The following is a 14,179-nucleotide window of genomic DNA, read 5'->3' as shown; positions in this document are numbered from 1 at the left end:
AGTCAAGATTTTCTCAAGCCAAGATCCAATTGCAAGTCAATATTGACACATGACTGCAACTTAATCGAAGTTAGGATATGGGCAGCAGAGCTTTGAATGGACTCAAGTCAGATAGAAGCTGTAATGTATTTAATAAGGTGGGACATCACAACTTAGCCCAATCCTTTCCCCACCCAATATTTACAATTCATAGGAAGTGTCACTGAATGGAATCAGATACAGGAATCCTGGCTGGAGGGCAACTCCAGCTACTGAGGCCAATTGCCATGAGTTTATAATGGGTCCAATTTTAACCGTGTGAGACAGTTTTGAATAGGCTGAAAACATGCCCTTAAAGCCAAGCAGTTTCTGAAAAAAAATGCATGTACAGCCACATAAAGTCCTAAATACATTATGTTTATGTAAAAAAGAATTTAACTCAGTTAAGGCATTGATTTGTCGCAAATCATATCTATACACCCCCTAGTGGCACTTCAAGCAACATATGGGAAGGAGAGAATAAGACCTTTACCAATTTACCAATTTCAAAATCTCCCATCCCCCGCCTCATCCCATGACCAACCCTCCCTCTCATCTCCACCTCCTCGAACTGACACAACCTGGCCATCTTCTCTCCCACCTATCCGCCACTCCCACCTCACTGACCAATCCCCACCACTCCCTACCTGCACTCAACTATCACCATCCCACCTACCAGCCCCAGCCCCAACCCTCCTCTCTATTTATTCAGTACTCCCTTCCCCCTCCCCCATTTCTGAAGAAGGGTCCCGATCTGAAATGTCAACATTCCTGCTCCTCTGCTGCTACCTGGCCTGCTGTGTTCCTCCAGCTCCACACTGTGTTTTCTCTGGCTCCAGCATCGGCAGTTCTGACTATCTTTGAGAAAATAAGAACTGATGTTTTTATATGTAAACGGGGAAAAACTTCAAGTATACATATTGAGCCTCTGCAAAAATTGCTTCTTCGCAAATAGTGCTGTGTATACAGCTCTGAGTCCAAGGAACCTTGGACAGATTTCTATCATTCACTGGGAACATGCTCAAAACCACAGAGCGATGAGGAATGTTCAGAATGTGTTATGAAAATTAGATTTGCCCCATCAGCAACACCTCTGACATCTCCCCAAAATAACAGCATTCAAACAAACAAATCCGTAAAAACAAACTCATGCACCAGATATAGTTTCATCAACTGGAACATAATGCGAATCACTAATTTCACCAAAGCCTTACTACACCACTTAAGTGGTAATTCCCTACAGAATACTGTCTGTCACCTTAATCTGTTTTCCAAAACATGAAAAGATCTGAAGACGAACTGGAGCTGGTGAGTTCTGGCAATTATTCTGTTGCCTCTGCACTCACTGGTGTGTAGTGGGACAAATATAATCATTTCCTTTATTTCATAGAAAAATTTACATGCTCAGGTGTCTATGTCAATGAATAAACAGAACCCGCCCTTCCTGTAATTACCTTCTCTTTCGCTTTTCAAGATGATAAAATTGTAAGGCAAATAAACAAATTGACTAAATATATCCCTTATCAAACTGAGCAGTATAGACCGGAAAATACTGGCTGCACTTTTTGTTTTCCCTTGTACTAAACTCAAATTGAGTTAAGGGAGAAGAAGTCATTAGCCTGAAACATTATTTCAGTTTCTCTCTCCACAAATGTTGCCAGACCTGCTGAGTTTTTTTCAGAATTCTCAGTTTCGATTTAAAATTTCCAGCATCCACAATATTTTATGTTTTTGTAAATGTCCTTCTTGCTGAGTTTACAATCCCAAATGTGTTCCAGCAACTTGCACTGAAAAAGAAACATGCACATCTGGCGAAGGCAAGACTAAGTTCAACTGTGATGCCACATGCAGGCAAATAGGCTGCATAATGTTTAAAGTTTAGGATGCCACATGAAAAGCTATCATTTTAGTGAGGTATTGGAGGAAGATCAACCAACACCACCAAAATGCTAACCATTCAGAAGAAGAGAAACATGAGAACATTGATGGAAAAAGGAAGAAATCAAAATTTAAAATACCTTAAAGCAATTAAACTCACTGCAGATCGAGGTTAACCTGCTTCAGACATGTAGAAAGTTATATTGAATTTACTGCACAGAGAGAAACCACTCAGCTTCACTGACATTTCTGCTCCACAGGAGCCTCCTCTCTCATCACCTAGCCATAAGATGGAATAAATAATAAATTTTACAAAGGAAATCACTTTAGGCTATATATCAAATTTGAACAATGATATTCAATATGATGTATGCACCCAACCGAACATCAACAATATGAAACACTGAGGTGAGGGATGCAATGTCAAAAACGCTGAGACCGTTAAGGATCTACAGGACCTCTAAATGGTCTGGGTGCCTCTGAATGGTTTTGGGAATTCTTAATTGGCCCAGGACCTTGGATAGAATGGGGACTATTCCCTGATTAGCACAGTGCCCTGTGGCATTTGAAGTGGCACTGAAGCTGCTCCAGTTAGAATGAAGATGAGAATCTGACTGGTCAGTCCAGTCTGTTTTAAATAGAAAAAAGCCTGAGTTTACAAAGCACTTTACAGAGACTGGAATTATGTGTGGAGAAGCTACAATCTGCACAGCAAGTTTCCACAAGTAGCTATGTGATACTGACTAGACAATCTGGGATAATGTGAACTGCAGATGCTGGAGAATCCAAGATAACAAAGTGTGGAGCTGGATGAACACAGCAGGCCAAGCAGCATCTCAGGAGCACAAAAGCTGACGTTTCAGGCCTAGATCCTCTAGGCCCGAAACGACAGCTTTTGTGCTCCTGAGATGCTGCTTGGCCTGCTGTGTTCATCCAGCTTCACACTTTGTCGTTGACTAGATAATCTGTTTTGTTTGAGGATGTTGATTGAAGGGCAATTATTGGCCAGAGCAGGGGGAATAACTTCCCTGATCTTCTTCAGAAATAGAGCCATTGGGTCTTTTACAACCACCTGTGACAAGTGGTGCTAAAGTTTCAACCTCTCAGTCACAGGTGGCACCTCTGACAATGACGCACTCCCCCAGTACTGTCCAGAGAGAGAAACAGGGATTTTTGAGCTCCAGCCCCAGAGTGGGACATGAATCTGGAATCAAAAAGACTGCCAAATAAGCTGACACTCATTTGCATATTTGAATTAAAGTCATATTAGTAGACCATATCAGTAGAGATCTTTAGAGCTAATTAACTGTGAAATAATATGTCCAGTGAAATACGTTTAAACGTATAACCCAGAATTATATCCAAGTTTTAGGTCATTGTACATGATCTTTATGCACTGTTTGTGTGAATGCAATCTCTAATAATCTAAGTCATAGAGAATCTCAAAATGGTTAAGAAACACTCAGTTCAGTTCAGTTCAGATATTTGACAAGCAAAGTGTTATTGCATGATAGGTTGACGTGATCGTACTGCAAAAAAGGAAGACATTTGGCCCATCCACATGTACTGACTCTCCAATACAGTGATCCTTTCAGTCCCATCGCCCCCATACATTTTAAATGGATCTTTTACAAACCTTTACCGGTTTCTCTTTTGAAAACTGTTACCAGTTCTGCTTCCACCACAACAGAGCTTCCTTTTATTTTCTAAAAAAAACGGAAAATCACCGCAGTGTAATCGGTTTTGAAAGGTGAGGTGTGAAGGAAACATTGCGTTGAAGTGGGTTCCTCCTTTTGAAGAAACACCACAAATATTTCAGGTAATGTCTTCTCGGCTGGCGGTTTCATCTGAAACCGCTTTTTGGAAATGAGGAATTGGAAACATCCAAGAGGAATGTGGCCACATGGTGGCCGCTCGGGATGTTGTTGAAACGGCGGTGACCCGCCCTCTGAGCGGCTACATAAAGAGACGCAGTTACTGAGTTGCTGCAGAGTCGGAGGAGCTGGATTGAAATCCATTCGGTCAGTGCTGAAGAAATCAGAAACTACCTCCTGGCTGCAGCAAACCGGGACATCAAACAGAAACACATTAGGTTCCTTTTTAGGGGAAAAAGGCAGTGTCTGGTGAAATGGATTTGACGTTCTGCCGATGTCTAGCGTTGTTTCTTGTCCTCTCTTGGTCTTGGGTAGGTTCAGTTTCCTTTCAGTATCAGCGCTGCCCCGCGGGCGCTCCCTCACTAACCGGCTGATCGACCACGGGTGGCAGCAGCTCACACATTCGGATGTTGCGGAGGGCAATATTGGCGATGATCGCAGCTCCCACTGTACGCCACCGCCCCTGTGTCCAGCACTAGGTTTCCGAGCATTGCGTTAAAAGGGGCTCAAACTCCTCAGATTTTTAACCACCGTTTAGTGTCGCTGTCTCCCAAGTGGGGGGAGCGGGGGGGTGGTGGGGAAGAGGTGGTCAGGTTTGTCAAACAAATTGCCTCTGATTCTTGTAGAGATAGTAGGAACTGCAGATGCTGGATTCTTGTCCCCCTGGTGAACTTGTGCATCTAACTGCCTCAAAGACCGGGATATCGTTTTACACAATGTTTAAAAAGAAATGGTTTGGATGCAGCAATTTTGCAAAATTCATGCAAATAACCAGGTTTTATTAAATGCACACAAAGCCGCGTACTTCCTTTAGATGTCATTATGTTCCATATTTTGTCACTTTAGAGGGGACAAATAATCCAAGTGGGTTTCTGTTTCCGATAATTTGCGTGTCTGTTTGAATAGATGAGAATTTAAGATGTAAAACTTTGTTTCAAATTTTCACCGGCACCATCACACTTTGAACTAAGTGTGTGTGTTGTTTTTATCCTATTCAGGCCGGAGTGGGGGCTGAGGACTGTGAGTTCCCTTGCCGCTGTCCCCCGGGACCCTCCAGCTGCCCTGCTGGGGTGAGTCTACTGACTGATAGCTGCGGCTGTTGTAAGGTCTGCGCCAGGCAACTGGGCGATGTGTGTGACTCCGGGCAGCCGTGTGACCAACACAAAGGGCTGTACTGCCACCCGCCCACACTCTCCAGCAAGCAAGCTGGCATCTGCGTGGGTAAGTTCCTGCCGTACCTGACAACACGCCTGAAGTAAAAGGGCGCTTTCACTCCTTCCCATTAGGAAGTGGTGGCTATTTATAGTGTCTTTTACTTGCTTAGACACCCCAGACGTTTGTGAATTGTTTCAAAGCTAGTAGGATCTGCAGATGCTGGAGAATCCGACATAACAAGGTGTAGAGCTGGATGAACACACCAGGCCCAGCAGCATCATAGGAGCAGGAAAGCTAACGTTTCGGGCCTAGACCCTTCTTCAGAAATAAAATTATAATCACTTTTGTAATGTAGACTCATGAACTAATTTGCCGGCGAAGCACGCTCCCACAAACGGCCATTCAATAATGGATAACCAAACATCATTATAACATTACATCATGGATGGGAAGTGGGATTACAATCGTGAAGTAGTTGTTTTTGCGTGGCACATGCTCAAGAAGGGTCAAAGAGCTTTATTTTCCTTGCTATAGACAGTTTTCTTTTCTCTGAATGTATGGCCCTAAGTGAATGCCATGACTAATTAGCAGGTCTGGCAGCAGAAGAAAGCTATTTTCTGCATTCTGCTGAAGGAGCCACAGACCTGAAAGATTACAAAATTGCAAATAGCTGGAGAAACTCGGCAGGTCTGGCAGCAGCTGTGCTGAGAGGCCAAGTTAATATTTCAGGTCCAGTGATCTTCCTTCAGAACTCTTGAATGATCTGTTTCTCTGACCTGCTGAGTTTCTCTGGCATTGCTTGTTAGAGAAACTGCTGGAGAAACTCAGTGGGCCAGTCAACATCTTTTTCTCCTCATACTTAGATTTTCAGCATTTGTTTTCAAATTAATGGTTGGTTGAGGGATATATTGGCTATGACACTGGAGAGACCACACCCACCTTTCTATGTGTAAGCCTTCTTTTGCACCTGAGGATGGATGGAGGTCTGTGTTTATCCACTTAGTTGATAATCAGTGCCTCTCAAAGTGCAGCTCTTGCTCATTACGTTATTGCAGTGTCAGCTTGGATTGCCTGATGGAGAGCTGCTGTGCTTGTGTAGGGGCCGTGTCCCTACCTCTGGAACAAGAGAGCCAGGGTTCAAGTTCCATCTGCCTTGTGTAATAACATCTGAGCGGTCTGTTTGGAAAATACATAGATTACCTGCTTGTATCAATGAAATTAATGTGAACTTCCTGACTATGCTACCATTTTAAAGTTACAGGCTTTGCTTTGATTCTGCTGAGAGGTAGCAAGTGTTAATGTTTAACATTTCCCTTGGTGTTGCAAGTAGCAGACTAATTATTGAGTTGGCATTGGACTCTGACAGGTTCAAGTGTAATAAACACTTAAAAAATGTTAGGAACATTCTCCACGACCAGCAGCATGAAATGAAAAGGAGTGAATATTGAGTCTGACCTTTATTGCTTCAAGAGGAATTTTGAATGTTAAAGTGTTTTTATGGATCACCTGACTCAAACTGTTAACTATTTCTCTCACCACAAATGCTGCCAGACTTGCTGAGTTTCTCCAGCAAATTCTGTTTGTGTTTGTTCTTTTTCTAATTCCCAGTTTTAATTGTCTTTTTAGCCAGGGAGGGAGCTACCTGTGACCTGGGAGGAGTGATCTACAGGAATGGAGAGACCTTCCAGCCCAGCTGTAAATACCAATGTACCTGCATGGACGGGGCAATTGGCTGCGTCCCTTTTTGTATGGATGATGTACGTCTGCCAAGCCCGGATTGTCCTGCACCCAGACGAGTGAAGATCCCTGGAAAATGCTGTGAGGAGTGGGTTTGTGACCAGCGTCGGGATCACTCTGCCTTCAATGCAGCCATGGCTGGTAAGAGTTAATCCTTCACTAAAATTAGTTCTCACTTTCTCCAGCAATCATTCCCCAGCTGAATCGCTTCCATGGCATCCTTTGTTGTGGAGATATAGCTCTTAATAATATTCACAAGTAAATATTTAATAGACTCAATAGAAATGATGGGGAGAAATAGATTGGTTTACATTAGTGAGCAAACCATCTACTGGAATGTGCTTTGCTTGGATTAGTAGTGATGATTATGTCACTCATTAAAGTCCTTTAATGCAAGGAATCTGTTAAATCATTATTAAGACCTTTTGTTAAAGGTTTGAATGTCCATGAAGTTTCCCTACCTCTTAAATGTTGTTTTTAAACTTTTCAGTTTATAGGCAAGAAGCTATTTTTGGCCCTGATTCAACACAGGTCCGTGATAACTGCATTGTCCAAACCACGGACTGGAGTGCGTGCTCAAGATCATGTGGAATGGGGCTTTCCACCAGAGTAACTAATGACAATAGGAAATGCCGCTTGGAGAAGCAGAGCAGGCTGTGTATGGTCCGGCCCTGTGGCGCCCATCTCGAGAAAAGTATCAAGGTATTCAACTCCTCACAACATGTCAGTTTAACAGTCTACCACGGAGGAACGCCCTCTGCTTTATGTCAGTATTTTAATTGTTGGTTTATTTTGAAACCTGTGCAATAAATACGAGTACAATTTTATATTAAGATCTATAATTTGCTTTCATTCTCCTCTAATTCAAAATTACTGCCTAATATGGCACTAAGTCAGGAAACCTGCAAAGTTCCAAGGGCATTCTTGTCTGTGCAGAATCTAGGAGTAGGCTATTCACTGTTTAATCCCTTGAGTCTGTTACCCCATGCAGTAAAATCACAGCTGATTAGCAACTTTATTCAAATACTCACTTCTGTCCAATATTGCTTTTTTTGGCTGATAAATCCTGTGCTGAATTGTCCGATCTCCACTGGAAATGATGTGGCAGCACTACAATTGAATACAAAACTGAGGAAGAAATTACCAGTTGCTTAGATGTGCTTGTATTCCCTTTTTTTTTATTTTTAGTTTTCACCTGGGTGTTTTACAACCAAATATCAATCTTTGTGCAAAATATGTTGACAGCAGAATCCTAACATCTCCTACTGTGACACGATAAAATGTGCCACAGCTGGATAATTCAGGAAGGGGGGGAATAAAGCAAAGAACTGCAGATGCTAGAAATCAAACAACAGAAATTGCTGGGAAAACTGAACAGGTCTGGCAGCACCTGTGGAGGGACAATACTCAATGTTTCGGGTCCAGTGACCCTTCAGTGGGTCCTGTTCTCTGAAGGGTTACTGGACCTGGAATATTGACTCTACTTTTGATCTTGGTCCTCCCAGCCTGGGGGAGTGGCAAATATATGCCAGGGCTTCAGGTCATTGAAGAGCAAGCAATTTCAGACGAAGAATTGAGGGGGTGGCTGTTGAGCTGATTCACCAGCAGGGGTCAGTACTTTCAGAATTGAAAGGGGAATGATGTGTCTTAGAAACAGGAATGGCTTTGACAATGGAATTTGGTCCAGTTGTCATGAGTTGATGCTCATTGTACTTGCCTTAACATGCCCCCTGGCTATTTCTAATTTGTTTCCTCCTCTTTTTGCAGCAAGGTAAAAAGTGTGTCCGCACTCCAAGGCCAATCAAGTCAATGAAGTTTGAGTTTTCTGGTTGTACCAGCACGAGATCCTATCGACCCAAGTTCTGTGGAGTCTGTACTGATGGGAGATGCTGCACCCCTCACTCCACCAGCACTCTACATGTGGAATTCAAATGTCCAGAGGGAGATCTTATCAAGAAGAAGATGATGTTTATCAAGACCTGTTCCTGTCACTATGACTGTCCCTCTGACAATGACATTTTTATGTCAACATATTACAGGAGAATGATTGGTGACTATGCTGTATAAGAGCAAAGGTTTCCCACAGTTGACTACCTGTAAAAGCACTGTACCATTGTCTTTAGATTCAATTGATATCTGCAGTGATTTACAATACTCTTTCTCCACCAAGGAAAGGTGGATTATAAACCAGCTCATATCCATAAATACTTTGTTCTGAACATTATCCATTTCTGACTAATCAAATGTTTGAAAATGCAGTCTTGCTGAAAGTGAATTTTAAGATTCACCCAATTGCATTGGTCCAAATTGTTTTTGAATTGCTCCCTTCCAGAGCCCTGAAGTGCAGTGATACATTTTGAATATAGGAGTACAAATTACAGGTAAATGCTGAAACTTCACTTGATAAACTCTACTATTATTTTACTATATAACTCTACTATATAAACTATCAATTTTTTCACACAAATAGGTAGCACAGTGGCTCAGTGGTTAGCACTGCAGCCTCACAGCACCAGGGTTCTGTGCGGAGTTTGCACATTCTCCCCGTGTCTGTGTGGGTTTCCTCCGGATGCTCCGGTTTCCTCCCACAGTCCAAAGATGTGCACACTAGGTGGATTGGCCATGCAAAATTGCCCAGAGTGTTCAGGGATGCGTAGATTAGGGGGAGCAGTCTGGGTGGGATGCTCTGAGGGTTGATGTGGACTTGTTGGGCTGAAGGGCCTGTTTCCACACTGTAGGGATTCTATGAAATTGCCTGACCTTAACTGCAATAGAACTACTGAGAAAAAAAGGACTTCATACTGATCTGATTATTGGCATGCTAATGCCCCCAAGCATAGTGCCTAGGTTCATGTAATGAGCCCTAATAATAAATGAACAGCTCAATGTGAGACCAGAGGATTACTTCTACAAAGCTATAGATGAGCTGCTGCATTAGGCAATGGAAAATCATTGAGATGCTCCCCATGATTGTCCATTATGTACAGGCTCATCTCTCTGCTGGTGGTGCACATTCAAAAAATAAAAGAGCTCTAACATCAGTGCTGATCACCTCACAATACAATGGGTTTTATTATATAGAGTAATGCATTAGTGTTCCAGATGGAGTGATAGATAAAAACTTCCCTTTGAATCTGTTTCCATCCTAATCCTTTTGAATAGTGAACCAGCCCAGACACCATCTGATCAATACTGTCTCATGTGAATTCCAAAATATCAATGCAAGAAAGCATCATTTTAACATTCTCATAATCATGTAACTGTAAATATTGTAAATACAAGTGTACAGTTTTATATTATAATATATTGTCACTCACTATTTTTGATTGTAGCAGTTTTTATAGAAGATGCTTCTGTAAGGTGGGCAATGAAGTAAATATTTGTACTTTAGAATAAAAAAATCTATTTTTTATATAAATGGTCTGTATTTATTTTGGATCCTTTTTATTTATAAATGAGTAATAAAGATGTTTTGGGGATGGGTGGTGTTGGTGTGCATGTTAATGACAGTACTTGCTACATATTGAGCCTTCTACCAAACTTCAAGTATAAACACTATTTGCATGGTGACAGAAACAGGAATATGATTTAACCAGATAACGAGAAATGGGATGGTCCCCAATGATATACAGTCTAATTAAACAGGTGTAATCTGCAGAATTCCACTGGTATTCATTCTGGGATCTGTACTTTGACATGCTTTGACTAGTGAATTCCTCACCAGCAACAACATAAAAAGATTGTCTCAAGAGGTGCAACTAAATGTTTGAGAGCAGTGCTACAATTTATGCCCATCCAGCTTCTTAAAGGGACAGTGTCATATTTCATTCACCAGTCCAGCTAATGAACAATGTAGGATCATGATTAAGGCTTACACTGGATTCTTAAGGAGCTGTGTTATAATTCAGAAATCCTTAAGGCAACAGATGGTGATTAAAACTCAGTATAAATCTTTATAGGAACAGCATCACAATTTGCAATCTAGAAGAGCTTGACAATTAAAACCTGTTCCAGCTGCTGAAGAAAAATACTGCCTTTACATGATTATTTTATGACCACGGGATGTTTCAAATCCAATTTATAGTCATTACGGTAATTGTCAAAATATGGCTGCTAATTTACGCACAGCAATGCTTCACACTGAGATAAGCAACTGAGCAGTGTGAACAAGATAAACCAGGAGAAACTCTTCCAATGTGTCAAAAGATCAGGACTGACAGCACATAGATTTCAAGTGATTTCAAAAGAAGTAAGCATGAAAAACAAAACCTTGCTGTTCATCCAGCTCCACACTTTGTTATCTCGGCTTCTCCAGCATCTGCAGTTCCCATTATCTCTGATCACACCTTTCTAAGAAATGAATGGTTTGGCTTTGGAGTGCACTGTCTGGAAGTGCGATGGAGGCAGGTCTAATCAAGGTATTCAAGAAGATATTAAATAATTATTTAAATGTGAAATATGCTCCAGGTTATGAGGATAAAGTAGGTCAATTGCACAAAGTCATGTTGCTCATTCAGACAGATGGTGTGGACATTAATTGGTTAAAGGCTGCCTCCTATACTGTGACAACTTCGTGATAGTGCAGAAACTGCCAAATGTTGTGTTTGTATTTGGTGCAAAACATACAATTTTTACATGGAATATTCTTTAATCTGAATCCACTGTTCAATTAATGGGAGCTATGTTTAGATGGACATAATAGGTAATTAAAACCTTTAATATGTTAAAGAGGGATTGAACAACTAACGAATAAGTGATGGCTACAAAATTTGTTGCTGATGAGCAGAAACCACTTCCACTTTGCACCAATGCAGAACTTGCACAATAATCTAGGCTCAGGATCCAACTGACTGCAAAAAGCCATGTGAGATTCCCTGCAGTACAGCGTCTGATAATGTATAGAGTGTACATTACCCTGAGTACGCGGGAAGGTGCTTAACCCTGCCAATCTTGATTTAAGCGGGTTTCAACAATTAGAGAGCAAAGCATTTACATGTTGCACTGTTGGAGGATTGTTGGCTTAGGCTTGATGAGATAAGTGGCCTCCTTCTGTGTTACATCATTCCATGAGAGCTGTGCTTATGTTTAATTCACAAAAGCATGGAGTTCTCTTAGAGCTAGAGAGAGAGCAATCATTGTCAATCCAGTACAGCCTGATGATGCCTGAATTTTGTACAGCATAAGTATGCTACACAAAGCATTGATGGAGTTATGTCTCAGTTCAGATTTGCCCACCAGATTTACGTAAAGTATACAGTTATATGAACAAAGTATCCTAGGCAATTGTGGTGATTAGTTAATTTAATGGAAATTTAGATTTCTGCTTAATTTTAAAAAAACACACAATTTGCAAAGCTGTTTATCCTGCACTCGACATTTTGCAAGTTTTCCAGCTCAGGGGGTAAGCCAACACTTATATTGCACGAGTAGAAACAAAACTGTTAACTGCCAATCAGCATTAATGAACATATTCTCCACTGCCACTCCCGAGCCAATCAGGGTCCACTTGCCCACAAATCAGCACGCTCTTCCTATGTTATATAAATGGTGGTTTCAACCCTGAATTTGTATTCCGAGCAAAATGTACTGAGCATGATGCAAGACTTCAATAAAATGTCTCTTTTCAACAATAAAGTTCTGTATTACTAAATGATTATTTCTATCTAACAAGGATCGAAGAGATAAACTGAGTGAGAATAGCCTTAATAGACTAATGTCTGCTGTGCATAAGTAACTGGAACTGAGGGGCAGAATGTTAGCAGAGGCAAGCTCTGTGGAGAAGCAATGAAAGCACAACAAGGTAAGTTTAAATCACTTGCCCTAATTTTGCAAATACACACACTGCAATTTCAAAGTATCAGTTTATTATTTGCTCAAGTTTAACACTTCCAGAAAATATCTGCACAACTCATGTATAGTTTTGTTCCCAATTTCTCCTCACTAGAGGTGCTAATTCTTCTTGGGTGGAGAGGAGCTGGGTACTGCCAATTTAGGATTTGAACCTGGGATCTTCAGGACTCTACTGACATAGTAACACACTGAAGAGTGCCTTCACTCATGACAGTGATTATTTGAAACCAGATGAAATAGCACCAGGAGTAGGCAATTTGGCCCCTCAAGGCAGCTTTGCTATTCAATAGGATCATGGCTGATTTGACATTCCTCATGTCCACTTTCCTGCTCTTTCTCCTTAAACCCTGGATTCCCTAATTGATTAAGCATCTTTCTATCTCAGCCTTAAATATACTCAAGGATTCTGGCCCCACAGCTCTCTGGCCAAAGAGTTCCAAAGAGAAACTCTCTGATAGAAGAAATTCCTCTTTAATCCAGTCATAAATTGGCACCGCTTTATTCTGCGACCATGCTCTTTGGTCCTAGACGTCTCCCATGAGGGGAAAAAAATCCTCTCAACATTAGGACATTATTAATGTCAACATATTTGGGTGTGTATATATAAAATCTATCTAAAATCTTCCATATATGTATAAATCCTTTCAATGTATCATCATGTAAATTTCAAAAGCTGCATTTACAATGTAACCAGGGATGAGAAACTTCAGTTAATTGCGGAGAAGAGACAGGCTGGGTTGTTTTCTTTACAGCAGAGAAAGTTAAGCGTTGGTTTAGCAGAGGTGTTCAAAATTAAGAGAGATATTGTTTCATTAAATAAGGAGAAACTTTTTTGTGTGGTACTAAGTCAGTAACCTAAGGACATGGGCATATAGAACTGACAAAAAAAAACAGAAAATCTTGATCTACAATTTTTCTGGATGCTAAGGGTTTGGGGCAGATGGTGGTGTGGTGATGACATCACTGGGCTAAAATTCTGGGAGCTCAGGCTAACATTCTGGGGACATGGGTTTCAATTTTACCCAGGCAGTTGGTGGAACATGAAGCTAAACTTATTGATTGTAAGTATAAAACCACTGTCAACTTTCATAAATATATAATTAATTCATTATGTACTTTAGGGAGGAAGATCTGCTGTTCTTTCCCAGCCTGGGTTATATGCGACTCAAGACACACAGTAATTTGATGGATTCTTAACTGTGCTCTGAAATGGCCTAGCAAGCCATTCAAGCGCAATTAGGGATGGATAACAAATGTTGCCCTTGTTAATCATAGCCTCATCCCCTGCATGAATAAAGACAATAAATAAATGAATAATTGCCACAAGCTGCCATAAAGGTCTCCGTTATAATCACAGTTTACCGTTTTGAGAGTGGCATCTTTGTGATCGGCTATTTATTTATTTTGAAACTCTGGAATTTAAAAAAACATCTTTTGTTACTGACAGGTGCAACTAAAGGTTATGATTTTTAGAAGAGGATTGATAAATGTAATAGATAGTGAAGGTTATGTGGTTTTATGTTCATATTTTGTGTTTTGAGAGAACTGAAAATGAGAAATGTGTTCCTAACGGATGCAGAACTGTTAGAGACTCTCTGTGGTTATTTAATCCCTATTCTAGAAATGAATGATAGTGAGAGGTAGAGATCACTGTACCTCCTATAGGA

At 40.9% G+C, this 14,179-nt stretch overlaps 1 protein-coding gene across 1 annotated transcript; it reads left to right on the top strand.

Annotated features, from left to right (window-relative positions):
* The first annotated feature begins 3,896 nt into the window (after positions 1 to 3,896).
* LOC125464831 (CCN family member 2-like) lies at positions 3,897 to 10,029 on the top strand. The gene is made up of 5 exons (XM_048557652.2): positions 3,897 to 4,081; positions 4,769 to 4,991; positions 6,552 to 6,803; positions 7,153 to 7,364; positions 8,430 to 10,029. The coding sequence occupies exons 1-5, from the start codon at positions 4,025 to 4,027 to the stop codon at positions 8,727 to 8,729; spliced, it is 1,044 nt and encodes a 347-aa protein (XP_048413609.1). The 5' UTR covers positions 3,897 to 4,024; the 3' UTR covers positions 8,730 to 10,029.
* The last annotated feature ends 4,150 nt before the right edge of the window (positions 10,030 to 14,179 follow it).

The sequence above is a fragment of the Stegostoma tigrinum genome, chromosome 24, assembly GCF_030684315.1.
Source record: "Stegostoma tigrinum isolate sSteTig4 chromosome 24, sSteTig4.hap1, whole genome shotgun sequence".
In the NCBI taxonomy this organism is placed as follows: domain Eukaryota; kingdom Metazoa; phylum Chordata; class Chondrichthyes; order Orectolobiformes; family Stegostomatidae; genus Stegostoma; species Stegostoma tigrinum.
Note: the sequence above shows the minus strand (reverse complement) of the source record. Positions and strands in the feature narration are given on the sequence as shown.

Coding starts and splice junctions, on each gene's coding strand:
- LOC125464831 (XM_048557652.2), top strand. CDS start 4,025: ATGGATTTGACGTTCTGCCGATGTCTAGCGTTGTTTCTTGTCCTCTCT. Junction 4,992..6,551: donor GCAAGCTGGCATCTGCGTGG/GTAAGTTCCTGC, acceptor TTGTCTTTTTAG/CCAGGGAGGGAGCTACCTGT. Junction 7,365..8,429: donor ATCTCGAGAAAAGTATCAAG/GTATTCAACTCC, acceptor CTCTTTTTGCAG/CAAGGTAAAAAGTGTGTCCG.